Genomic DNA, 25,199 nt, shown 5'->3' on the forward strand with positions numbered 1-25,199 from the left:
TTTCGTGTGCCAATCACTTCCGCTATAATTATCTCAGAAAGTATTAATTTATTGGAAAAATGTTTCAAATAAAAGTTGGAGAGCTCAAGGAGGACCAATAGACAATTTTATTAGATTTTGAACCCGGGACCTGTGTTAAGCCTAATAGGATCCAAGTCAAATTATTTAAATAGAAACCCCCTTTTTATGGTATCATCTTTTTCTACTAATTAATATGAACAACTTTTATCTGAAACATTTTTTTATTTGCCTTATAATTTTTGAGATATTCAAGAAAAACTTGGTATTTTTTTTCAATATTTAGCTTACAAGGTGGTCCTTTCGCGGACCCAGCTAGTCAAGTAACAGTCCATCATGAAGTAATTGAAAACAAACATAGTGACAAACATTACACAACATCCCAATAATTATAATAATATAACATGATTTTACACGCACGATTTAATTGTATTTAATTATTTACTAATTAAAAAAATATCATAATAGTAGTGCGGTTGGACTCGATTTAGGTTAGGTTGTAACCGAACGATGCTATATCTGGTCACCAGAGACGCTTATTTGTCCTAAAAGTCATTGGTCGCCACTCGGTTTTACCTATTTCTACCGAGAAGGTAAGTATATTGACTGTGAGCTATGATATGGTTCCTCGATTTGTCGAAACAATTCAAATTTCAGAATTCCGCCAGGTGGTCCTCTTCACCATCGCCGGTTATCAGAGATTTGATAGTGATCGCCTTCCGACATCGTCCCGGTTAAGAGATTGGACGTCACCCGCTCGCGCAGGTAAGTACGAATACGATGATTCTCTAACTCTCCCTAAATATTAAATTCCCGCCAGGTGGTCTCCATCTGGGGCGTCTCCTCTCGGATCTGTGCTATCAATCGCCAGGCTGGGTCAACGTGGGGCCAAGATGGCGCGACACCCGCTCAATCGGCTAAGTCCCAACACCGAGGGTTCATTAACTAACTAATTCTCTTTTATTTTCAGGTTTTCTCGACACGGTCCTCATCCCCGTCGCCGGCGCAATGGATCAACGTGATTTTCGATGCCCAAAGTCACCGCGTATAGGAGATACCGCGTCACCTCGAAAACTGTCGCACGAACACCCACTAATGATATAAACTTTTAGCTTTTCGCGGTGCGGTCCTCATCAGTGGCATCCTCGGAAGCAGACCCGATGATGATTTACGATCCGGATGGACTCCTTCGCAAGATGGCGCGACACTCCGCTTGGTCAGGTAAGTAGAAGGTGAGAAATCGTCAACTTCGTATTTATGTTCGCAAATAATTCTTCCATTTATTCATTATTGTTGTTTCACACAGTTGTTTGTTAACAATCTTTGGTTTCGCACAAAATGGCGGTCGCACGTATCGCAAAGTGCGAAGTGTTCGTTTTCGGTACGTCCAAACCTTCCGCCTTTCGTATCGGCGGCAGTAACGCGTTTCGCGGGCGTTGCCGGTTGTTATGAGCGCTGAGGTTAATTATAATCGCAATCCGGTTTGTAATCGCGATTGTTAGAACAATACTCCGTGATATACGCGCGAGACAAAACGTGTTATACCTACGAGCGTTCCCGACAGACTGCCTCGAGCGGTCCGGCTCTCTCGGGCTCCCCACCTACGGCAAGTTACCCCCACCATGGGATATCGGCCGCTTTCTCTTCGCAGTACTTTTCCGCTCGCCGCGTTAACAATGGTTGTTTACGAGTTTCGCACCGCCAGGTGTGCGCCAGATGTTCGTCGCTGCGCAGTTACAATAATTGTTATTCACACCTGGCTATGCCCTACGCTCGCGGTGGAAATTTCCACTCGGAGTACCATGTACTCGACACCCTGAGGCGGACCCCGGGTAGTGGTTTTCCATCTCCCGCACCTTTTACGCCAGGACGACGCCGACTCGTGCGCACGTCCTCTCCTACCATGTTACACGCGACCCCGGGTCAACTTCCTGAAGAAGATCCCCGCGTCTCGCTCGCGACCTCCGCCGTTGACGGCGACCCCCTGGTCTCCCTTCCACGGACCTTCCCGACCCTATTCCGGCCTGAGACCCCGTGGATGACGTCCGGTTTATGAGTTCCGGCGACATGTCGCCGGATTTTCCGTCCGGGCGGTCGGATTTCGGCGCCGACCCCCTCCCTGGGTGTACCAGGTCGGGTTTATCGAGACCCGCTGGTCTTTTCTCGTAGATGACGCTCGGTTCGTCATCTCTCTTCCTGGTGGTCGTATCGCACCCGGACTTGGTCGGTCCTATTTCGCTCGGTCATGTCGTTCGCGTTTCGTCGTGACGCCCATCGCCATGTCCCTGCTTCTTTGACCCGCGCACTCTGGGTGCGTTCCTCTTGGGCGCTTACACGCTTAAAGCGCTTATAAGCGTTGCTTACGCTGTTCCTTTTGGGGCTGTGAGCGCTTGTAAGAACATTGATGACGTCAGCGTAACGTCATAACTCGTGCTCACAAAGCTTATTCCATCGAGGTTAGGGCAGCAAAAGCGTGTCGCATCGATAAGAGCCTAACCAACAAATTAGCACAGCTACGTAATTACATGCAAGCAATTAGATAATTTTCATTATGCATATGATTATGCAGCTATGCAAATTTGTCTGAATAAATTTTAAATGAACGTTACTTTTCACGTTTCATTCTCTTTATAAGACGGATATTCATTACTCTTTTAATTTTTATCTTGAACAGCATTGTGAAGAAGTTGATAAAGGAATTGACTCTCGGGGAATACTCATCGTACAAGCTCTTTCGTACGTTTCAATACGTAAGTATTAATCTTAAATTTAAGTTAGATGAATACATAACTTTAAACTTTAGTCAATGCAAAGAAAATCTTATCATAGGCTGTATAACCGATGTTATAATTTTTTATGTATTGAGTATTTTGTATTGACTGACATTCCGCAAATTCGCTAAATCTATTGCGTGTGGATACTTCGGATATCGTTGCTTGTGCTAAATCTAACTACCGACCTACAGATCATTTGTATTAGTCTTAAGAGTTGTATTAAGTTCATTTTTGTGAACGAAAGACTCTTCTCTGAGTCCTGCCCATACTACTTTTAAAATCACGTTCCTTTTCATGCACAATTTGTTTTATATTAAACAAACATATTCCTATTGGGCATCGTTAATTAAACTCAAACATATTTCTCTATATAAGTTATTTAACTTATGGAACTGTCTCGACAATATTTAATCTATATAAGTAACTTGTTAATTAAAATCTTTTTTCAGCATATGAATACTTTACTAGCTGAAAAGCCATTCATGTCCTCTGTAAGCATTGTATCATCAACTGAAAAAAGGACACTGTCGCAATTTGAATGTACGTCCAGTGACGATAGCTGTTCGCTACGAACGAAAGCCGTACAAACGAAAAGCCTAGTAAGATGATTACATATTCAAACAAGTCGTGTATTTATCTTATGCTAGTGGCAATAATATTTTATTTTGTTTAGAAAAACTTTGACAAACATCTAATACGGACAAATTAATAGAAGACTTAAAAGAAGATAGAAAGCTAACCGAAGAAGCAGTTGAAAGAAGACATAAAGAAAACATGCAGATACGTGAGAGACTTCTTGACTCATTTGAAAAAATGATAGATATTTTGAGTAAAAAATAATTTATTACAAATATCATTTATTTTTGCACAATTTGTTTAAAGTAATAACTTATAATAAGTTTTTAAGTTTCTTCAAGTTTATTTTGTTTCTTTTGAGAAAAATTTAATAAATGGTTTTAAGTTTTGTTTATTATTATAATACTACTAATGATATTAGAATTCAACACATGTGATACTTGATTTAATAAATAGTTTTAAGTTTTGTTTATTATTATAATACTACTAATGATATTATTAGAACTGAACACATGTGATACTTGGTATACATATCAGTAGTAAGTAATAATAAAAAAAATATATATTTTTTGTATCGTTACGCAAAAAAAGGGGGATAAATAATGTGATATGTACAACATAATTTATATAAGAATAAAATATATAAAACGAAATATGTTGTAATGTTTTTTAATGTTATGTATTTTTATACATTTCGCATAGGTAAGTTATCACAAATTACATCACGTTTTGTATAACCTGCATTATTTCCTCTGGTTGGATTTCCTAATATATCGTCATTGTCTTGTACTAAATCTGTATCTATTGAAAAACTGTCATTGTGTAATAAACAGATGTTGTGCAAAACACAACAAGCAATAATAAACTCGGGAATTAAATCGACACGTTCCATATCGAGTACTGTCAATAAGCTTCTAAATCTTCCTTTTAGTAAGCCAAATGTACGTTCAATAACCATTCGAGAGGATGAATGACAAAAATTGTAATTTTTTTGTTTATGTGTTAGGTGCCCATTATCCCGATATGGTGTCATTAAATTTTCATGAAGAGAGTAAGCGGCATCGCCTACTAAATGACTATCATTAGGAAACTTTCTTGGATCTTGTAAATAATTATGAACTTCGGACAAACGAAATACACGTTGGTCATGGACAGAACCTACGTGCCCAGTAACACAATGGATGAATCTTCGTTCATGGTCACAAAAAAAACGGCCTATTAATAATAAATAATTATAATTACTTATTTAACTGTAAGAGAACTTAACTGTTTAAAGATATATTAGAATTTAAATTACTTGTAATTGTATACTATGATGCCCTTTCCGATTAACATAACACTCAGGAAAAACATGTGGTGCTCTTATATTAATATGAGTGCCATCAATTGCTCCTATTATTCTGGGAAAAGCACTAGCTACAGTAAATCCCATCATAACTTCTTGTGCTCTATTACCTTGTGGCCAAGTAATAAACAGAGGAGATAATTTGGCAATTGCTTTTGACACTCTTCTTACAGTTCTTAATGCACTACTTCTTCCAACATTAAATTTCTCACTAATAGATCTATAAATAATTAAATTAATCCATAAATAATTAATTAAAAAAATATAATTTAAAAATTGAAAAGAAAAACAGTACAGTTTAAAAATTTTTAAAAAATTTAACAAGTCTCATACCGATACGAATCTGGTGTTGCCATTTTCTATATGGCAATAAGAAATTGTTTTTCCGGTGATAATGTTTTAGGACCACCTTTTGATCTTAGTAATGAAGGTTTTATAAGATGTAAGATATGATAAAATGTTGTACGCTTCATTCTATTGTAATATAATTATAAATTTTAAAAATTATTTTAAGAAACAATATAATATAAAATAAAACATAATTTATTTTTTATTCAAGTATATTGTAAATATATTGTAAATATATAATAACTTTGTCTTATTGTCTAAAATAAATTTAACTTGTGTAAATATTTACAAAAAAATATTACATTTACCTGAAATGTGATTGAAATTGCACATCAGTATACGATGGTATAACCTTTTCCACATAATTTTGCAGCCGTAATATTGGATGTTCAATACATTTAATGTATTTGCTAAGCAATATTATAATGGTTTCTAATTCATTTTTTTTTAAATTAGATAAAAAATCTTCATCATCAAAAAATATTTCAAATAATATTGAAATTATTAAGCACAACATAACCTCTTTTTAATTTTCCATTTTGCTCACGCATCCAAATGGAACGACTTTTGTTAGCAATTCTAAGCGCTTACGCACCAAATGGAACGGTTGAAAATAGCGCTTATAAGCGTGAACGCTGATGAGCGCTTTAAGCGTGTAATCGCCCAAGAGGAACGCACCCTCTGTCGCGCTAACTCGCGACCCAGTGTGCGAATCACGTCGGAATTTCGTGAGCCGCCCTATTTTTGCTCCGTTATACGGACCGTGCATCAACCGTTCGCGCGTCGCAACTCTTTTCGTGACTTCTCTGCCCTGTCGCGCTAACTCGCGACCCAGTGTGCGAATCACGTCGGATTTTTACGAGCCGCCCTATCTTTGCTCCGTTATACGGACCGCGTATCAACCGTTCGCGCGGCGCACCCTTTTCGTGACTTCTCTGCCCTGTCGCGCTAACTCGCGACCCGGTGTGCGAATCACGTCGGATTTTTACGAGCCGCCCTATCTTTGCTCCGTTATACGGACCGCGTATCAACCGTTCGCGCGGCGTACCCTGTTTCTGGGCTTCGGTGCCCTGTCGCGCTAACTCGTGACCCAGTGTACGGATCACGTCGGTTCTCGGTGAGCCGTCTTCCTTAGGCTCCCTAATGCGGACCGCGTCCCTACCGTTAGCGTGGCGCACGCCGTTCTAGGGCATCGGTGCCCTGTCGCGCTAACTCGCGACCCAGTGTACGGATCTCGTCGGTTCTCGGTGAGCCGTCTTCCTTAAGCTCCCTAATGCGGACCGCGTCTCTACCGTTCGCGTGGCGCCCGCCGTTCTGGGGCATCGGTGCCCTGTCGCGCTAACTCGCGACCCAGTGTGCGGATCGCGTCGGTTTTTCCACGATACCTTTTCTCGGACCTTCGTTGTGCGAACCACGTCGAAGATTGTGTGTGGCTTGACCGCCGTATAGGTTTTCGCGCGTCACCGCGATCCATGCACGAAAAACAACAAAAAATTCTCTGCGGCCGAACCGTGTGCCTTTCGGCCGATAATGAAACGAAAATAATAAACTCGGATCGGGGAACTTAAACTTATATATTATCCTTATTCTCTACATGGAGCCGCTGCTCCGCGAGCATCGTCGCAAACTTAATCCTAATCGCGCCGGACGGACCTTCAAAATTCAAATAAAATAGATCAACTTATGATACCTCTAACCCCTCTATCCCCGCGAATCTGTTCGGGTCACATAGAATTCCGCCGGGTCAGGGTTTCCTATCGTGGTCCGTCCCCGGAACGCTGCGGAGGGCTGGCGTTAGGCCGGGGCGTCTTCCTCGTACTCTGCGGCTTCCTCCCTCGCTGATGTGCCCTCGACCTCCTCGTTCCGTTATCCTCTCTCGTCTGGCCTCGTCACGCGCACCACTTCCACCGCTATTGCCGACGGAATGGGAACGCGGCGCGTGCGGTCGCAAGGTCAGGCATGACAGTACGAGTAAAGCAATATGCGATTGGATCCACTACTTATTTAACCTCATATATCAGAGCAAAACATTCGGCAAGCCCTTATTTTCAAGGTATGTACGAAATCCGAAAACTTCAGGGAATATTTTAAGACATGAATAATGTATTATCATGTATTATTCGTTGAAAACCTCGGCCGTGGCGATTTGCATTATTCTATCTTTCTCGTTCATTAGATGTAAACAAGGATAGAATGACAATGGCACGCTCCGCGAACGCACGTACATTTAGAATGACTTACTTCTTGTAAAGTGTTGGTAACCTTACTTGATTTTTTGTACACATGTCCCTTATTACTGTATATTTAACATATATCAAATTTAGGTACTTATCTAACGCCAATTAAAGAGAACATGTATATTGCCTCAAAAAATAATTGTTGCACTACTTTGAAAAATCTTTACATTGTGTTAATTAGAAAAGAATGTATAATAACAATTTTATAAGATTAAAAAATGTTATTTAAATTTAACAAGGGAATACAAGATATTTAAATACAAAGTCATTTACATGTGTATTTTTTAATGGCCACAAAGAATTACAGAGGTAACAGTACAAAATAAAAATATTTTATTAAAATACATAAATTTTTCTTGAAAAGAACTTGGCGCTGCTAGACCTTTTAAATAAATAAGGACAACAATAAATAAAAATAATTCAGAGAAGAATGCAATGGGAGTAATAATAAATGATTATCAGCGTGGATGTGGGAGTGAGTGATATGGGTGTGCGTGACTACGCGGATGGCGGATAATGCGGCTTATAATTAAGTATAGAATAGGTTTATTTATTTATTTAAAATTTCGAGGTCTAGCAGCGCCAAGTTTTTTTACAAGAAAAATTTATGTATTTTAATAAAATATTTTTATTTTGTACTGTTACCTCTGTAATTCTTTGTGGCCATTAAAAAATACACATGTAAATAACTTTGTATTTAAATATCTTGTATTCCCTTATTAAATTTAAATAAAATTTTTTAATCTTATAAATATGTTATTATACATTCTTTTCTAATTGACACAATGTAAAGATTTTTCAAAGTAGTGCAACAATTATTTTTTGAGGCAATATACATGTTCTCTCTGTAATTGGCGCTCTAATTTAAAGAGATATCATTTCTTTTTTGTAATTGTAATAGATCACTTGAAGCGCGACTTTTCTTTTTGATAAGGTAACATAATTTTATGACGTGTATCACTTGGGTTATAATTTTTCGGAAATAAAGATACTACTGCTTAGATTTTTTCGAGATTTTTCGAGACATAAAGATCTAAAACTTGTTACTTAGGTTTTTTTGAGGTATAATACTACCACTTTCTTTTTTTTTTAGGTAACAACATATACACTACTATACGTGTACTTGGCGCCTTTTTTTTACCTTTTTTTAAAAAAGGTAATTTTGTGCGGATATCACGCCTTTTTGTAGTATATTACGCATTGTATAAACAGTATGTACAGGATAAAGCTATTTGGAGATATAATATTACCACTTTGTTTGTTTCAAGGTAACAACATAACAGGGTAACAACATAATACATATACACTATTATGCGTGTACTTGGCGCTCTTTTTTACCTTTTCTTTAAAAAGGTAATTTTGTACGGATATCACGCCTTTTTGTAGTGTTACGCATCTTAATCTTATAAACCGTATATAATACAAGGATTGAAGCTAAAAGTGTTACGGACTATTATTTCTAAAGAAAACAACAATTTAATATTTTGCTTAGTTTTTTTTAAATAATAATCTGTAACCCTTTTGGTTGTACACATTGTATATATTTTTCAATTTCAACATAAAACATAATCGCAATAAAGCATGATTAATGTTAATAAGTCGCTAACTGTAAAATTCTTTATTTATTTTTATTTGCGTGTCTTACTGAATGTTGTTCGCAACTGTATACGTACCGATATCTTCAGGTATCGATATTTTTGATAATTATTTTTACGTCAGACATAATTTTAATTCATCCAATTTTTATTATGTCTAAACATAATTTTTGTCCAATTTTTATTATGTCTAGACATAATTTTAATTCAGCGATTTTTATTATGTCATGACATAATTTTAATTCTGCCGCTAGGGAAATTTTAAGTCGATTGTTATGAATCAAGCTTGAATTCAATGTTTAGGTGTCCCAGGTTGCCGATGACGAGGTCCACATAGCGCGTTCTATAGTTTTCGGTGTCCAGGTGTATTAATACTTTGAATTCGATGGCCACGTGTTCCAAGTTGCCGATGACGAGGTCCACATAGTGCGCTTTGTAGTTTTCGGTGTCTACATGTATTAATACCTCGAATTCGATATCTACGTGTCCTACATTGGGTGCGTTCAGCCGATACTTTGCTAGCCTAGCAATCGTGAACAGTCGCGCGTTTTTGCTCGTTTCCTCTCTTTTGACCTACTGGATTAAAAAGAGAGGAAACGAGCAAAAACGAGCGACTGCTCACGATTGCTAGGCTAGCGGAGTATCGGCTGAACGCACCCATTCAAATTTAAAGTTATTAATACACCTAGACACCAAAAACCATGAAGCGCACTATGTGGACCTCGTCATCAGCAATCTGGGACACCTAGACATCAATTTCAAGGTATTAATACACGTAGACACCGAAAACTACGGAGCGCAATATGTGGACCTCGTCATTGGCAACCTGGGACACCTAAACTTTGAATTCAACATATTATTACACCTGGACACCGAAAACTGCGAAGCGCACTATGTGGACCTCGTCATCGACAACCTGGGACACCTAGACATCAAATTCAACGTACGATTACACCTGGACACCGGAAACTATGAAGCGCACTATCTGGATCCCGTTATCGGCAACCTGGGATACGTGGACATCGAATTCAAAATATTAATACACCTAGACACCAAAAACCATGAAACGCACTATGTGGACTTTGTCATCAGCAATCTGGGACACCTAGACATCAATTTCAAGGTATTAATACACGTAGACACCGAAAACTACGAAGCGCACTATCTGGATCTCGTCATCGGCAACCTGGGACACGTGAACATCGAATTCAACGTACGATTACACCTGGACACCGAAAACTATGAAACGCATTATCTGAATTTTGTCATCGGCAACCTGGGATACGTGAACATCGAATTCGAGGTATTAATACACGTAGACACCGAAAACTTCGGAGCGCACTGTGTGGACCTCGTCATCGGCAACCTGGGATACGTGAACATCGAATTCAAGGTATTAATACACGTAGACACCGAAAACTACGGAGCGCACTGTGTGGACCTCGTCATCGGCAACCTGGGACACGTAGACATCGCATTCAACGTATTATTACACCTGGACACCGAAAACTACGAAGCGCACTATGTGGACCTCGTCATCGGCAACCTGGGACACGTGGACATCGAATTCAAGGTATTAATACACGTAGACACCGAAAACTACGGAGCGCACTATGTGGACCTCGTCATCGGCAACCTGGGACATCAGACATCGAAATCAATGTACGATTACACCTGGACACCGAAAACTATGAAGCGCACTATCTGGATCCCGTCATCGGCAACCTGGGACACGTGAACATCGAATTCAAGGTATTAATACACGTAGACACCGAAAACTACGGAGCGCACTATGTGGACCTTGTCATCGGCAACCTGGGACACCTAGACATCGCATTCAACGTACGATTACACCTGGACACCGAGAACTATGAAGCGCATTATCTGGATCCCGTCATCGGCAACCTGGGATACGTGGACATCGAATTCAAAATATTAATACACCTAGACACCAAAAACCATGAAACGCACTATGTGGACTTCTTCATCAGCAATCTGGGACACCTAGACATCAATTTCAAGGTATTAATACACTTAGACACCGAAAACTACGGAGCGCAATATGTGGACCTCGTCATCGGCAACCTGGGATACAGACATCAAATTCAAGCTTGATTCATAAGAATTGACTTAAAAATTCCCTAGCGGCACTTTCTGCCAAGCGTAGAGAACCTTCTTTTCCGTTGACTCAATATTTATTATATATATATCTAATTTACCTAAATAGAAATCTTCCTCCTGGCCGATAAGTCTATCGACCTAATTTCGAAATACGCGCGCGATATCGAAACTGGCGATACCTGCGCCGCCAGTGTCGAAAAAGTGAAAGTGACGTTCTCTGTTTGTTACATGTATGTTATAAAGAGCGGTCGACGTAGACGACGTATCTTAAAAATAAATTTTCGCATTTAAACTTTGCGTCGCAATATCTCCGCTCGTAGGGCACGTAGCGGAATATTATGAGAGAAACCCCCCCCTAATTGGACCCCAAGCTATCGATCAAGCCTACTTAGAACTTGATTCGTTCACTCGTTATCGAGATCTCAACATCTCGGGTACTCGCAACCCGTCGCTTCGCGTAAAAGAGTCACGGTCGGTCTCGCTCCGCGTGTACTTGGCGCGAGACACTACCGTGTCTCTTGATACCTCGAAAAAAAAACGTCTGCAAACTTTTAAAAAATTAAACCTAAGTGGTATGTATCTTATTTGTATTCCCATTTAAGGATCTATCTTTCTATTCCAACCCAAGTGATAGTAGCTTTATCTTTCCTTAAAAATATTTATTGTATCACTCAATTAAAAGAATAATATCATAAAATTGTGTTATCTTACTCAACCCAAGTAACATGTAAAAATTAATACAAAATTAAACATTTATTTAACAAAAAACAAAAATTTGTTCATTTTATTACTCACTGGCGAAGAAAAAAAATCTTGTCTGTTAAAAATACAAAATTTAAAAAATTCTATATAAGTTTTAGTTAAAAAAACTTGGCGCTATTAAACAAAACAGTATATTAATATTATACCCCTTAGGTCGGATTTTTGGATTTATATATATCACTTGGGTTGAGTTAGGTAGCGCAATAAAGCTACTATCATTAAGTTGGATTTTTGGACTTACAACATACATTGCGCGTATACTTGGCATCTATTTTACTTTTCATGAAAAAGGTAAAAAAGATGCCAAGAAAAAAGTTAATTTTAAACTGATATATATCATGCATTTTGTAGTGTTAAACAGGGATCGGCAAAAAATTTCCATTTTTTTATTTTTTGATTATTTACGAAATTAGAAATAACAAAAAATTTTTTATAAATAAATATATAGATTATAGTAAATTAATAATTAGTCGCAAAAAAGAAAAAATTACTAATTACGTAAAAATTAATATTTAAGCAAAAGTGAATTTCATTACTTAAAAAATTGGTAATTTGAATCGTTAAAGAAAAATTTCTAGTTGCGTAAAAATTAGTATTTAGGCAAAAATAAATTAATTTTTTTTGTAAATTAATAATTATTAAAAATAAATATTTTAATATTAAAATAATAGTTTGTCAAAAATAAATTACTACTTATTTGAAACTTAATAATTAGTGTAAAATACTTATTAATTTTTTTAATAATAAGTAATTAGTCTTGTGTGAATTACTTATTTCAAAAATTATTAATTAGTTTAATATAAATAAGCATATAACTTGCTGATTTTTTACCAATTCTACATTTATCAACATTTCAAATTTATATAGAGAGATTAGGGTTTCTCTCTATTTATCGACTAGATTTATTTTATAAACTTATTTTAGCCAGCATCAAACTTTTGTAATAGTTCTAACACACGGTCATATAAAAGAGTTTTTGCGTTGATTGCCCACATGAAATCGAGGTGATTGAAAAGTTTAAGTGAAACTTCCTCAGTTAGAAGAACATTTGATAAGCGTTTACCAAGTTCCAATACATTCTGAAAATTAAAAACATGATGATTTAAATGTATGAAGAGTAGAAAATAAATCCGATTGTTACAAAATCAGCTGTTTTCCCTTTTACACTTTGCAAATTATATTCAATCGGATTCTTTCATATTGTTAAAATATTATATATGATCATTATTTCATTATGTTTGTGTAAATATTTCTTTCTCTTGCTTTTATTTTAGAGTAAAAATTAGACAATGAAAAACTTAACAGAGAACTATTACCTCTTCTAAGACAATCACATCGTTTGCTGAGTAAAATAAAATTATTGGAGCAGTAATCTTTTTCAGATCATAACTTGGGGGTGTTTCCTGTTTGTATCTTTTATAATTTTCAGCTATTCCATAATCATAGTTTCGAAAGTCCTCTGCAACAATCGATATTAATCATACATTTATAAATATCCAAAACTTGAAAGTATATTTGGAAAAAAATAATTACATGTGCCTACAATTATAAATTAATTTGTAGAAAATTATAAAAATTAATTTAGATTTTTCAACGATATATTGTTTTATGAATGAGGGAATACTCACTTATACGAATATTTTGGTAAAAATGCTCTAATGTTTGTACAGAACTACCGGCTGGGAAATAGGAGAATATATCTGGCAGGGTTGTCTATAACAGAAATAATTTATATAGATGAAAAGTCATAAAGCGATGAGTAATTAGGAGAATAGGGTAGGGGGTGGTTAAAGCCGTAATTTAATTATAAAAAATTGGAAATTTATGTAATGTAATAAAAAGTATTCACGCACATTTTATGGACATAGTATTACGTTTGTCTTTTGTGTGTTATATATGTTAAAACTTACGGAGTTAAGAGGACCGAGAGTGAAAAATGGTGAGCGAAGAGAGGAGAGAGGAGAACGTAGAGAGTGAAGATCGATGAAAGGATAGAGGAGGGAATGGACCGAGTGGAGGGCGAAGAGAAGAGAGCGGAGGGGAGAGAGCGGAGAGAGAAGGAGGCGATGGATAAGAGAAAGAAGGGATAAAGAGAGGAGGTGGAGAGGAGAAGGAGTAGCAGGAGCAAAGGAAGAAAGGCAGTGGAGGAGAAGGAGAGAAAAACGAGGTGGAGAATTGTGGAGAAAGCGAAGGAGGAGAGGGCAAAAGAAAAAAAAGATAGGGCAACGAATAGGAGGACAGGGAATGGAGGTGGGATGAGAAGAAGGAGGGCTGGGAGAAAGAGTAAGGCAGAAAGGGAGGCGGCGGGGAAAAATATAGAGAGGGGGAGGGGAAAAGAGAAAAGACGCGGAAGGGAGGGAGGGAACGAGAGTGTAAGAGGTCGCATACGGCCAGGTCGCGAGGAGGAGTTGGTTCTTGTAAGAGGTTTGAGTACTTTCCTCACAAAAACGCCTTGTAAACCCTGCGGGGATAAACAATAAACTCATACAATACATACAACTTACTGTGTTAAGTTGTGCTGGATCAGGACCACCTATAATAAATAATATAGTGACACAAATAATCTGAGTCATCGTATTGTCATTACATAACATTCTTCCTACTGTAACAGTCGCTAAAGATTGTGGGAAAACATCGTATGTTTCACGTTCTCGTAGAACTTCCTGAAACATGTAAAACAAAGAATTAAAGTATTAGCTCATACTAGATAACAAATATTTTTAGCGCATTAAATAATAAAAATTATGATTGTTTAATCTTGTATTTTAAACACTACTACTTGCAATAAAAAAAATCACAAATTTTGACAGTTATTACCTTGAATGTTGGAAAAATGTTAGTAAATTCGTTAACTGCAGGTGATACTTTCATCCAAAAAGAAGTTGGAGCCAGACAAATAGCCATTTTTATTTTTATATTGTATTCTGGTTTTGATGAGAGAAGAACGAGTAGCGCAGCACCCCCCATTGAATGACCGATATAGTATAAATCTTTTTGCTTTGTATAATTGAGAATGTAATCGAACATGGCCGGCAGATCTTTTGTTCCAATCTCGTGAAAGCTGAAGAATAAAAATTACGATAATAATATATTTCACAAAACATATTTTTTCGTTTTCCCCCTACTTGACAATTGCACGAAATCAATTTACAGTGAGAAAAAAAGTGAAAAATACTGTACAAACTTTAACACACACACACACACACACACACACACACACACACACACACACACACACACACACACACACACACACACACACACACACACACACACACACACACACACACACGTTTACAAAACATGTTATATAAATATAATATCCTTCTTTCATTTTTTCATGTATGCTTTACGTTCTCATTGCAATATAATGCACTTTTTTAGAAATTTCTGACTTTATATTCATATCACTTGTGGTAAGTATATATCTATTTAGTACTATTCAGTACAAGTAACGACTACTTTATCATTTTGCTTCATAAATATCTCGTTTTTAGACAGGTCGTTTTTTTGTTTAATATAGACTTTTAAACTTAAGATATGACGTTCTCTCAAAATAATTGTTTGGCGCACCGCCATGTATCATAATGTAAATAGTAGTTAATTATAAGATTGATTTCGTGTTGTCGTTTCACATTGATTAATTATACCGGGTTAAATTATCGCGCCTATTAGCGAAACGTCGGTGGATCGCGATTAGTACACTTGTCGATATTCGCGCGACTCACCCGACTTGTGCTGCCCGCCCACGGGTGGCATCCCCAATTATGAGAAGAATTCGGTACTCGCTCGCGCCGTACTTCGCAGGTGCGCGAGCCGGAGGACGCCGAAGAGAGGCACTCACCAGTCGAACGTCGTGAAGCTCACACGTTACCGTTTTTGCATGTGCAAACTCGGAGTGCTCGGTCACCTATCGCAGACCACGAAGGCCTAATCGCTCGATATCCTGCCTATCTGTGACTGCTTGCTATCCTGCCTATCTGTGCCTGCTTGCTATATCTGCCTGTCCGTGCCCGCTTGCTATACCGGACTGTTGCATGCTTTCGCCTTGCACGCCAGAGATCTCGCCAACGGGAGGACGACGTCGACACCCAGGAGGCGCCGGGCAACGACACGGTGAGTCGCCTCGCATTTTTTGATATTCGCTTGCTTGCTTCGCTTTATTCGCTTTCGCGAGGGCACGGGCCCTCTGGTCCTTCGAGAAATTTTGTTGACCAATCGCAAATCCGGGGAGCGCCTCATACCCCCCAGTGCATTGGTCCTTCGAGCCGGATTCGCGCGCTAAAGCAATAACGCCGACCTTTCGCTCGTGGGTAGCATTTCTTAGTAGTTTTGATCGCGATTGCATTATAATTAATCAGTCGCGTATTCTACACCCGCCGCGATATCTCTCGGCCGCAACATTGCTTCGCGACGAGAATACGCGCGGAAAACTTGTCGTTTGATCGCTTTGTGGTTAATTGCTTTTGTCATTCGTTATTGAATATTGTCGTTAACCGAAATATTCAACATTGGAATATTCTCGGTTAAGCCATACGTTTTCGCCGCGCCGTCGACGGCCTTGACGCTCGGTCACGGGCCGGCAGCGTATATACACATTTTTTCTACATAAGCTCGCGTTCCATAATAACGCGCTACATTATTTTCGTTGTTGCTGGGTGTGTTTCGACCAGACTCGAAATACATATTGAAAATACATACTGAAACTATTATTCCGATCGTTGGAATTCTCGCAAACATACTTGCCACCGATCGAATATACTGTTCGTCGGCACTGGTCCCCGGTATAGAATATATTGCAGCACTCATATGATATTTCAATTAGTCATTGGAGATTGTGATTGTAATTGAGCCAAATAAATTAATGCTTGTGGCGTGGATTGCTCATGTGGTATACCGCTCATGTCGTGTGATCATGTCGTATATTCCGCTTATGTAGTAAGACCGCGCGCAACGCGTATTACCGAGGCTCGATCAGATAAGTACCTGAGTGCAATTTCTTCATCGTAACCGGGTACCTGTGCCAATTTAATTGATAATTTTGATTTTGATGATTATTGATTACTGATTGCTGATTTATTATTGGTCTAACTATTATATTATTTTGTATCCTTTGCAACCATCTTCCTCGTTAATCATCCTACTTGATCCCCCTCTACCGCCAGTGCTCGCACCCTATTATTTTGCATCAACCTACCGTCGTTTTGAAATTGTACAAATCGTTATTATAGCCTCTCGAAAATATCCGTCGTGCCTTCGAACAGAAATTCGAGCCGAGCCGACTCGTCATCATAACAAGGAGATAGTTGTTTTGTTTTGCGAACATTTCGGAACTTGAAGACCGTTAACTTCCGGCATTGTTGATATTCTCACATCGAAGTGAGCTGCTATCGTCATCTTGGTTGACTTAGTGATTGTATTCCGGGCATCATGAGTCGAGGGAATGTAACCAAACGCGAGTTATGCGTGAAACGTATGCGGGAGATTCATGAGCTGTCGATGCTCGCCGCGGACAATGTAAGTCAGAGACCGAACTTTCTCGTGCGACATCCCATCGTGGCCAAATTGGTCGAGAACTTTGAGGCAGCCCACCTCAAGATAGTACAAAACGCCTCAGATGAAGAGTTCGAAACGGAGGATTCGATTCGCCGGGACTTTGACGAGATGCGCTTTGCGGTAATCGAGCGTTACGAGAGATTTGTGGGCGCCGACCGAGTAGCCGCTCCGGCCCCGCAGGCCCCGGTCCAGACGTCATCGGTCAAATTGCCCAAGATCTCACTTCCGCAATTTTCGGGAGATCTCACGCTTTGGCCCTCGTTCATCGCGTTATACAACATCTCTATTCACGAGAACCGGAACGTCCCTACCATAGAGAAGTATCAATATCTGATATCCTGCTTGAAAGGAGAAGCGCTGAACGTCGTCAAGAACATCCCTCTCTCCGCCGATAACTACGCGATAGCTTATGACGCCTTGATTTCGCGATATCAAAACAAACGAGACTTGGCGGATTATCACGTGGACTTGATGCTGAAAGCTCAGCCGTTGAAGTCGGAGTCGGCCGTCCCCCTGCGCACGCTGTTGAGCACCTTCACCGAGAACACGCGAGCATTGAATCTATTAGGATTTCCTACAGACGCTTGGGATTATCTCCTTCTCAAATTCTTGCTGGAGAAGCTCCCTCGTTTGCTCCGCGAGAAGTTCGAATCTGAACACCGGGCGGAGGAAATACCGAAATTCACGCAACTCACAAAGTTCCTCTCTGATCACTGCCGGGTTCTCGCGTCAGTATCGGGCTCACAAAATACGTCGCAAAAGTCTCAGTCGACTTCGTCAAAGAATTCCGCGTCGGCTTCGTCGCTCGCAACTCGAACCGCCGAGTGTTCGGTATGTAAAGAACAACACCTCGTTGCAAAATGTTCTCGATTCTTGAAATTATCCCCTCGGAAAAGGCATTCAACGGCTAAAACTTCGAACTTGTGTTATAACTGCCTCCGCGCGGGCCACAGCGTTAATGACTGTCCATCGTCGTGGACGTGTCGGTCGTGTAAGACCAAACATCACACGCTCCTGCATTTTGAGCAGAACTCGGGCTCGGCGAATGCACCCACAGACGCCGAACCACCCTCCGAATCGGGGACAACGTCATTGCAGGGAATCGAACCCCTCGTTAGCATGGCTAGTGTCGCGCGGTCGAACCCGATCGTATTGTTGTCGACGGTACAAGCCGAAGCGCTCGACGCACACGGAAATCCCTTCCCCGTTCGTGTTCTGTTAGATAGCGCGAGCCAGCTAAACTTTATCTCCGAAAGTTGCATGCAGAGGGGTGGTTTCGGACGAACCAAGTGCCATACGGTAGTTCTCGCGGTAAATGATACAAAGGCGGCTGCAACTCGAGGCCGCACCTCACTCGTAATACAAGCACAGGGCAGGGAAAGCACGCGCACCCCAGTAGAGGCTACGATTCTTCCGCGCATCTCCGCCCCGTTACCTAGCAGTCAGGTCGAGCGAAGAGCGTGGAAACATTTGAACGGATTGCGGCTAGCTGATCCGCGGTATCACCGACCCGGTCCCATCGACATTCTGATCGGCGCAGAAATCTTCGCGTCGTTACTTCGGGATGGCCGTCGCGTGGGAAAGAAGGGCGAGCCAGACGCCTTCAATTCCGTCTTCGGCTGGGTTCTCGTCGGTTCGGTATCAACGCAGGCGCCGGGATCCACACATTCGTTTATGACTCTCGATTCGTTGGACGCATCTCTTAGTCGATTTTGGCAACTAGACGAGATTCCATCGGTCCCACCGTATTCGCAGGAGGATAAACGTTGCGAGGAATTATTCGCTCAGACCACGCGTCGGGACGCGTCCGGTCGTTTTGTTGTATCGTACCCTTTCAAAAGGGATAAACCTTGTTTTGTCGGCACGCGTCAAGTAGCCCTAAATAGATTTCGCGCACTTGAGCGTCGCTTTAAATTAGATGCAGAGTTTAAATTGAGCTATAACAAATTCATGCAGGATTATTTGAATAACGGTTATATGAAACTGATTGAACGGCCTTTCCCGGTGGACGGACCTGTGTTCTATTTGCCCCATCATGGGGTAGTTAAATCGGATAGCACTACCACAAAATTGCGGGTCGTATTTGACGCCTCGGCGAAGGATTTGAACGGCGTTTCGTTGAACGACGTATTGCGATCCGGGCCTAAGTTACAGACGGATATAGTCGTGATATTGTTGAGGTTCCGGGTGGGCCGCGTGGCGCTCACTGCGGACGTCAAACAAATGTTCCTTCGGATCTTGGTCGAGCGCGGTCAATGTGACTACCAGAGAATAGTCTGGCGTTTCTCGGAGAATGATCCGATATTGGACTACTTGATGTTGACTGTCACTTTTGGATTGACGTGTTCTCCGTTCCTGGCAATCGCCTGCTTGTTGAAATTGGCAACGGAAGGCAAAGTGAGCTACCCTCTGGCCGCGGCGATCTTGGAGGAGAGCGTCTATGTCGACGACGTGGTGGCGAGCGCCGAGTCTGAGGGGGAAGCCCGTGAGCTTCAGCGGCAGCTACAAGCTTTGCTCAAAACCGCGGGTTTCGAGCTCAGGAAATGGGCCAGCAGCCATCCGTCAGTCTTAGCAGATTTCGATCCAGAGCTTTGCAGTCAATTATTGCTATCGTTTAAATCCTCGGAAGATCAGTTTCTCAAGGTTCTCGGACTTCGTTGGTATCCTCAAACGGACAACTTCGGCTTTCAGGTCCACCCGTTGGACAGAGATTGTACCAAACGCACCATTCTCTCGGAACTGGCTCGTATTTTCGACCCGTTAGGCTTTCTGACTCCCCTTACGTTTGCAGCTAAAAGACTGATACAGCAACTCTGGGTGCTCAAATTAGAGTGGGACGACAGGCCTCCTTCGGAAATATGTTCTCGATGGGGGCGATACAAATCGGAACTCCCCGCGCTAGCTTCCATTCGCATACCTCGTACTATCGCCATGGCCAACGTAATCCGACGGGAGATACACGGATTTTGTGACGCGAGCGAACAGGGCTACGGAGCCGTTGTATATATTAGAATCGTCGCCGAGGACGGGGTACTGATTCGAATGCTCAGCGCCAAGTCAAAGGTGGCCCCGCTTAAGGCCATCACCTTGCCGAGACTCGAGCTTTGCGCAGCCGTTTTACTGTCGGACTTAGCGGAGTATATCGGGAACATCCTCCGGCCTAAGATTACTATCGACGGCACGTACGCGTGGTCTGATTCCGAGGTCGCGCTCGCCTGGATACGTTCGGCCTCCCACCGTTGGAAGACGTTTGTGCGTAATCGTGTGGCCCGCATCCAGTCCAACACAGATATCTCTTGCTGGAGACATGTCGACACCAAGTCTAACCCCGCCGATTGTTGCTCAAGGGGCTTGTTTCCTCAAGAATTAGTGGATCACCAGCTTTGGTGGACTGGCCCTGCGTGGCTCGCCGAATTCGAACCCACTCCAGAACCGATATTGGAAACTGACGATTTTCCGGAGGAAGAAAAATCTCATGCTTTTGTTGTTGTAAATCCTGCTGATGTCGTAAACTCTGCTTCTGTTGTTGATTCGCTTCTCGATCGTTTTTCGTCATTGGATAAACTCGTTAGAATACTCTCTTATTGTCTTCGTTTTGTTAATCGACTCAAGTCGAATTCACCTCACAGAACTCTTGTTATAGACCAAGTCGAATTCCATTCGACCCTGCTATACCTCGTTAAAGTTGTTCAATCTTGTCGCTTTGCAGAGGATCTCGATAGGTTGAAACGCAATCAGAATTGCTCCAAACCTCTGCGACAACTCGCCCCTTTCGTGGACGCGCGCGGAGTCCTCAGGGTGGGCGGTAGACTCACGCACTCCGCAATATCTCATGAGGCCAAGCATCCCGCGTTATTGCCCGGTAAGCACCGGCTCACGGAACTTATAGTAGAGCGCACCCACCGCCTACACTTGCATCCGGGGCGTCGAGCGTTGCATTACCTACTACTGCAGCATTTTTGGATTCTGGGGGCCCATCAGGCCATCAAACGTTGTTTGTCGCGTTGTTACCAATGTTTCCGGGCGAACCCGCGTACTTTGCAACCGCCCATGGCGGACCTACCGCTCGACCGGGTACGTCAGGCCAAACCCTTCTCAATCGCCGGGGTCGACTACGCGGGCCCCTTCTTCGTATATAATCGTCGTTCTCGCGGAGCAACGCCGTTCAAGGCGTACGTGTGCATTTTCGTTTGCTTTATCACAAAGGCGGTTCATTTGGAACTTACCTTTTCCTTATCTACAGACTCGTTTTTGTCGGCTCTGAGGCGTTTCATCGCTAGGCGCGGTCGCTGCTCGCGGATCTACATCGACTGCGGCACCAATTTCGTGGGGGCTCAGCGCGAGCTCGTCAGCTGCATGGAGGCGGCCTCAGGGCGAGAACAAATCCAGTGGTCCTTTAACCCCCCTTCCGCGCCACACTTTGGTGGCCTCTGGGAAGCGGGGGTTAAGGCGACAAAGACCCACTTGAAACGCGTGGTGGGAGCGCAGATCCTCACGGTGGAGGAATTCAGTACCCTCCTAGCACAGGTAGAATCCATCCTGAATTCCCGACCTTTGTGCCCCACCAGCTCGGATCCCCACGACCTCGGGGTGCTCTCCCCGGGGCACTTTATCACATTAGAGCCGCTCGTAGCGGTTCCCTATCCCGACCTAGACCCGGTGCCGATAGGCAGACTCGATCGATGGCAGCTGGTGCAGCACATGCACCAACAGTTCTGGAAACGGTATCATGAAGAATATCTACACACCCTCCAGCAACGACCAAAGTGGTTAAAGCCGGCTGACGCGATATCAAAGGGCACGTTGGTCCTTCTAAAAACCGAAAACGCCCCTCCTCTGGCGTGGAGACGAGGGCGCGTCGAGGAACTACATCCGGGTCGTGACGGGGTTGCCCGGGTCGCTACGGTGAGGACGGCGGATGGCCTCCTTAGTCGCCCTCTGGTGAAGCTGTGCCCTCTGCCGATGGACGGCTCACCGGAGGGACCCGCTCAAACATAGAAAATACGGTGTATTTTGGTGGGCGGTAATGTTTGGCGCACCGCCATGTATCATAGTGTAAATAGTAGTTAATTATAAGATTGATTTCGTGTTGTCGTTTCACATTGATTAATTATACCGGGTTAAATTATCGCGCCTATTAGCGAAACGTCGGTGGATCGCGATTAGTACACTTGTCGATATTCGCGCGACTCACCCGACTCGTGCTGCCCGCCCACGGGTGGCATCCCCAATTATGAGAAGAATTCGGTACTCGCTCGCGCCGTACTTCGCAGGTACGCGAGCCGGAGAACGCCGAAGAGAGGCACTCACCAGTCGAACGTCGTGAAGCTCACACGTTACCGTTTTTGCATGTGCAAACTCGGAGTGCTCGGTCGCCTATCGCAGACCACGAAGGCCTAATCGCTCGATATCCTGCCTATCTGTGACTGCTTGCTATCCTGCCTATCTGTGCCTGCTTGCTATATCTGCCTGTCCGTGCCCGCTTGCTATACTGGACTGTTGCATGCTTTCGCCTTGCACGCCAGAGATCTCGCCAACGGGAGGACGACGTCGACACCCAGGAGGCGCCGGGCAACGACACGGTGAGTCGCCTCGCATTTTTTGATATTCGCTTGCTTGCTTCGCTTTATTCGCTTTCGCGAGGGCACGGGCCCTCTGGTCCTTCGAGAAATTTTGTTGACCAATCGCAAATCCGGGGAGCGCCTCATACCCCCCCGTGCAATAATTTTTATGACAATGTTTTACCTATATTGCCAGAATTTGGGATCGTATGTCGTCATATTCACATGCGATCTGCAGTAATTATTTCCTCTCATATTTCCAATCCATACGTCATATCCTTGATCTGTCAATAAAAATGCTGCAACATAAGATAATAATAAGCTATAGTGCACTATTAGTAGAATATGCGTATATATATATTTGTCACTAGCGCTACGGCCCTGACGGCCACCTAGTGCCTATTCAACGTGCACTCTTGGGCCCGAGTGGTGGGGCAGCCCCCACCGCCCTCACTTGGGGTATAAATAACCGGAAATAAGTTGGCGCTGCAAGTTCATATTTTTTAATTTATATAGCTCAACGATTGCTCCCTAATTGCTCCCTCAGAATCGACGATTGCTCCCCTTTTAAGATTATTATTTTTTGAGATATTTAATAAAAACGAAGAATTTCTAATTTTTATTGAAAAGCATATTTATAATAACTCTATGCAACTTTATAGGGCATAGAACGATTGCTCCTTCATTGCTCCTTATTGCTCCATCATAATTTTAATGATTTATTGCATTTTTATTGAAAAAATAACAAATTAATCATTTCAGTATCGGCCGCTTATTGTAACTATCGCTCGGCAGCGCATGCGCATGCTACTATAACTATGCGTATGCGCGATGGTATCTGTTAGAGCTTTTACGGATACCATAGCGCATGCGCGTATGGCTTCTGCTTTCTGCTCATGGCTCCTGCAATTTTATGTGCTTCCATCTTAACTATTTCTCGCTTCGCTCTATTGGGATTTTTAATCGCTCCATTCGTATAATTAATTTTGTATGATATTTTAGCAGAGAACTGTTTATTTTCTTGGAAAAATACATTTCTCACAGTCTTCTGCAAGTATATCCAACATAAAACGATTGCTCCTTAATTGCCCACCTGTCAGCATTGTGCATGAGCCCTTATTGACGTTAGGCTTAGTTTCCACGCGTCGCGTCATCTGTCGTTAAAGCCTCTTGCACAATGCCAGGCAACAGGCAATAGGAACAGGGAATAGAAATCAGAAATCATGTATAAATGCAAAATAAACAGTGACACAATCAATAGACACAGAGTTTCAGTCACGTTGGAAATTCTGGGCCTATTGCCTGTTGCCAACCAATCATAGCATTCGAACTTTTTAGGTTGTAATTAACGATTTTTTTAGTTATTTCCTGTTCCTATTGCCTGTTGTCTGGCATTGTGCAAGTGGCTTAACCAATCTAAACATCCCATTACAAATAATGTAATAAAATAAGTTGTTTTGATTGGTCGCGTTAGGCCCGGTCTACAATGGATGTCGGAAGTCGGAGTCGTAAAAAATTGACCAATCACAATCTATTATTCTCCTTGCGGTCGAAAAATAATGAATGGTCAATTGATTGGTCAATTTCTTACGACTCCGACTTCCGACATCCATTGTAGACCGGGCCTTATCCGTTGCGACCAATCAAAACATCCCATTTTGATCCCGTCACAAGTAATGTAATAAAATGGGATGTGTTGATTGGTTAACTTGTGATGACACGACGCATGACGCGCTCAGTGAAAACTCGGCCTTAGTGCCCATCTACAATGACTACGACTACAATAGGTGTTTTAAGCCCTAAGGGTGCCTCCCCATGCAAGACAGAATCGCGGAAAACGGAATCTCGGAATCATTCTGATTGGTTAATCCCATAAGACTATTGGTTAGTCGCGTCATCACAAGTTAACCAATCAACACATCCCATTTTATTACATTACTTGTGACGGGATCAAAATGGGATGTTTTGATTGGTCGCAACGGATAAGGCCCGGTCTACAATGGATGTCGGAAGTCGGAGTCGTAAGAAATTGACCAATCAATTGACCATTCATTATTTTTCGACCGCAAGGAGAATAATAGATTGTGATTGGTCAATTTTTTACGACTCCGACTTCCGACATCCATTGTAGACCGGGCCTAACGCGACCAATCAAAACATCTTATTTTATTACATTATTTGTAATGGGATGTTTAGATTGGTTAAGCCACTTGCACAATGCCAGACAACAGGCAATAGGAACAGGAAATAACTAAAAAAATCGTTAATTACAACCTAAAAAGTTCGAATGCTATGATTGGTTGGCA

At 41.8% G+C, this 25,199-nt stretch overlaps 1 protein-coding gene across 2 annotated transcripts in view; it reads right to left on the reverse strand.

Annotated features, from left to right (window-relative positions):
• Positions 1–7,144: 7,144 nt before the first annotated feature.
• The window catches only part of LOC143904760 (lipase 3-like), a 68,997-nt gene continuing 50,942 nt past the window's right edge, over positions 7,145–25,199 (reverse strand). For both annotated transcript variants that reach the window (XM_077419667.1, XM_077419666.1), the window contains 6 exons: positions 23,078–23,192; positions 14,594–14,837; positions 14,281–14,439; positions 13,405–13,489; positions 13,093–13,235; positions 7,145–12,855 (listed from right to left, as the gene is read on the reverse strand). In XM_077419667.1, coding sequence (XP_077275793.1) covers positions 12,697–12,855; positions 13,093–13,235; positions 13,405–13,489; positions 14,281–14,439; positions 14,594–14,837; positions 23,078–23,192 — 905 coding nt within the window. In that variant the 3' untranslated portion in view covers positions 7,145–12,696. The remainder of the gene's footprint in view (positions 12,856–13,092; positions 13,236–13,404; positions 13,490–14,280; positions 14,440–14,593; positions 14,838–23,077; positions 23,193–25,199) is intronic.

Source organism: Temnothorax americanus, unplaced genomic scaffold (assembly GCF_048541705.1).
Source record: "Temnothorax americanus isolate GAGA-0224 unplaced genomic scaffold, ASM4854170v1 Scaffold57, whole genome shotgun sequence".
Taxonomy (NCBI): Eukaryota; Metazoa; Arthropoda; class Insecta; order Hymenoptera; family Formicidae; genus Temnothorax; species Temnothorax americanus.